Genomic DNA, 2,951 nt, shown 5'->3' with positions numbered 1-2,951 from the left:
TCAATTCCATTCCACAAACTTTCTTGTTGGCTTCTGTGGTCAATTTTGGTCTATGGCACACTGGTCAAGAATATGCATGCCAAAACATTAGATCACCCCCTCGGTTTTCAGTAGGAGAAAGCTGATAGTTCATTGTAAACAAAATTGTGAACCCATGGTTCATTTCTTTTTTCCTTTTCTCTCCTCTCTCGCTTCCCAATTCTTTGCCCTGGTTTGTGACCTGAAGACCAAGGTCCGTCGCTCGCAATCAAGGGACGAGAACTGCTCTTTGTAAGAAAACAGATTTAATATTGTAGGTGGGTTTCCACATTCTGCACATCTTCAAACCGTGATGAAAAGGCAAGCCAGCCCTTCCAGAGTCCATACAAAATAGAACAACCCTTAAAATAATTCTGAGAAGAGCACGAACTTGTCTTTACGTGACAGCTGCAGCTGTTTTCAAGTCCCCGAAAGAAACGTAGCTTAACACACAAGTGGGAGCAAATGCACATCTTAACGTTTGAGATCTGCGCGCCGCACACAGTTAAATACACAAAGAAGCGTTCCAACCTACTAGACTACTTTGTTACCTCTGAGAACAAAAAAACCCTCCATTTGTTCTTCTCAGCAAAGACGGGTGACGTCGTTCGCAATCCCTTTGTTCTGGCTGTTAATAAGCAGTTTGTTTTTGCATGTGAAATCCACATGAACCTAGAATGTTCCGCCTTAGCTAGAAATCCCCGTTTGAACCCCGTGGTCCTGACTCTGAAGGAATTCAGGATGTCTCCAAAAGGTCAAGGAGCGCTCCCACTGCTCCGAAATATCCCTATTTTAAAATGAAAACAACAACAAAAAGCAAATGATTAAATGCATCATTTAAAAAAAATGCTACATTTCATGCTATCTTTTCCCAACAAAAGTCACCCTTGGAGCGGGGAAACGGACGGCATTAAAAATTTAATAAATAATAAACAACAATAATAGTAATAACAACTCTTCTCCCGTCTTTATCGCTCTTCTGAGAACCCTCACTAAATTGCAAAACTTTCAGGAGACAGTTAAAGGATATAAATCCATCTATCTATCTATCATCTATCCATCCATCCATCATCTATCTGTCCGTCCGTCCGTCCGTCCGTCCGTCCGTCCGTCCGTCCGTCCGTCCATCATCCATCCATCCATCCATCCATCCATCCATCCATCCATCTCTATCCATCCATCATCTATCCATCCATCCATCCATCCTCCATCCATCCATTATCTATCTATCCATCCATCCATCCATCCATCCATCCATCCATCTATCTATCCATCCATCTATCATCCATCTATCCATTATCTATCTATCCATCCATCCATCTATCCATCTACCATCCATCTATCCATTATCTATCTCTCTATCATCTATCTATCCATCCATCCATCCATCCATCATCCATCCATCCAACCATTATCTATCTATCCATCCATCCATCATCTATCCATCCATTAATCAATCAATCAATCAATCAATCTATCTATCTATCTATCTATCTATCTATCTATCCATCCATCATCCATCCATCCATCCATCCACCCATCCATCCATCATCTCTCTCTCTCTCTCTCTCTCTCTCTCTCTCTCTCTCTCTCTCTCTCTCTCCCTTTATTGTTTTTCCATAAACAACTCAAGGAGGCAAACACACCCAATGTACCTTCCTCCTCCAAATTTCCCCACAACTCTGTCAGGTAGGTTTGGCTAAGAGAGACCAAAAGAGGGCCAAAACTCACCCAGAGACCTTTTCATAACTAAGGCGGGACTAGAACTCACCATCTCCTGGTGACAAGCCAAAATCACCCAAATCACCATTAATGCCTAAGGCAGAACTAGAATTCACGGTCTCCTGCTGATTGGTCCAGTCACCCAAGTCACCATTCGTGCCTAAGGTGGGACAAGAACTCACTGTCTCCCAAGTCGCAACTAGAACTCACAATCTCCCAGTTTCTCGCCTGGTGCCTTACCCACTAAACCAAACTGGCTTTCTTAGTACAAGAACTAGGATGCAAATTTTAAGTTTATTGCCTTGTTCGAATCGTATCATCAAAATAAAACCTTGGAAAAAAACAGGCTTTTTTTTAAGGGAAAAGGAAGAAACATAAGAGAGAGAGAGAGAGTGTGTGAGTGTGAGTGTGAGTGTGTGTGTGTGTGTGTGTGTTTGAGAGAGAGACTGACTTTACCTCATGTTCCAGGAAAAGAGCCTTCAGTTGTCCCTTTGACCAGTAATCCAAAGCGTAGGCCAGAAACTTCATGGAGATGGTGTTGATTCGCAAGAAGTTCCCCACAAAAACCACTTTATTAATGTTCTGCAAAAAAGAGGGGGGGGATTAGAAGCGGTTTCTATTGAAGAATAAATTAGGGACCAGCTGTTCATTTAGGTCAAAAAGAAGAGGACAAGCCGCAGCAGGATGGATGGATCCGATTACAACAGCTGGAAGACCTGAAGCAGCTGCAGGTCAGACCCATCCTGCAGAAAATCTGCCTCAGTCAGGGGGTAGGCAACCTTGACTCTTTTATGACTCGTGGACTTCAACTCCCAGAATTCCTGAGCCAGCATGGGGGAATTATGGCCCCTTCATGACTTGTGGACTTCAACTCCCAGAATTCCTGAGCCAGCATGGCTCAGCTTGGAAACCTCTCCCTTTCCCCTCAGTGTGGCTGGCTCAGGAATTCTGGGAGTTGAAGTCCACCAGTCATAAAGCGGCCTAGGCCTAGGCCAGAGGTAGGCACCTTGGCCCTTTTATCACTCGTGGACTTCAACTCCCAGAATTCCTGAGCCAGCCATGCTGAGGGGAAAGCGAGAGGTTTCCAAGCTGAGTCATCCTGACTCAGGAATTCTGGGAGTTGAAGTCCACGAGTCATAAAAGGGCCAAGGCTGCCTACCTCTGGCCTAGGCCGCTTTATGACTGGTGGACTTCAACTCCCAGAATTCCTG

At 44.4% G+C, this 2,951-nt stretch overlaps 1 protein-coding gene across 1 annotated transcript in view; it reads right to left on the bottom strand.

Annotated features, from left to right (window-relative positions):
• Positions 1–267: 267 nt before the first annotated feature.
• LOC107295884 (pantothenate kinase 3) overlaps positions 268–2,951 on the bottom strand; it is a 14,875-nt gene continuing 12,191 nt past the window's right edge. Inside the window, exons 6-7 of the mRNA XM_015825219.1 lie at positions 2,197–2,322; positions 268–805 (exon numbers count right to left, since the gene is read on the bottom strand). Coding sequence (XP_015680705.1) covers positions 755–805; positions 2,197–2,322 — 177 coding nt within the window. The 3' untranslated portion in view covers positions 268–754. The remainder of the gene's footprint in view (positions 806–2,196; positions 2,323–2,951) is intronic.

This window comes from Protobothrops mucrosquamatus, unplaced genomic scaffold, assembly GCF_001527695.2.
Source record: "Protobothrops mucrosquamatus isolate PMUCROS unplaced genomic scaffold, P.Mucros_1.0 scaffold2550, whole genome shotgun sequence".
Taxonomy (NCBI): domain Eukaryota; kingdom Metazoa; phylum Chordata; class Lepidosauria; order Squamata; family Viperidae; genus Protobothrops; species Protobothrops mucrosquamatus.
The sequence above is the reverse complement of the archived record's forward strand: the minus strand, read 5'-3'. Positions and strand labels throughout refer to the sequence as shown.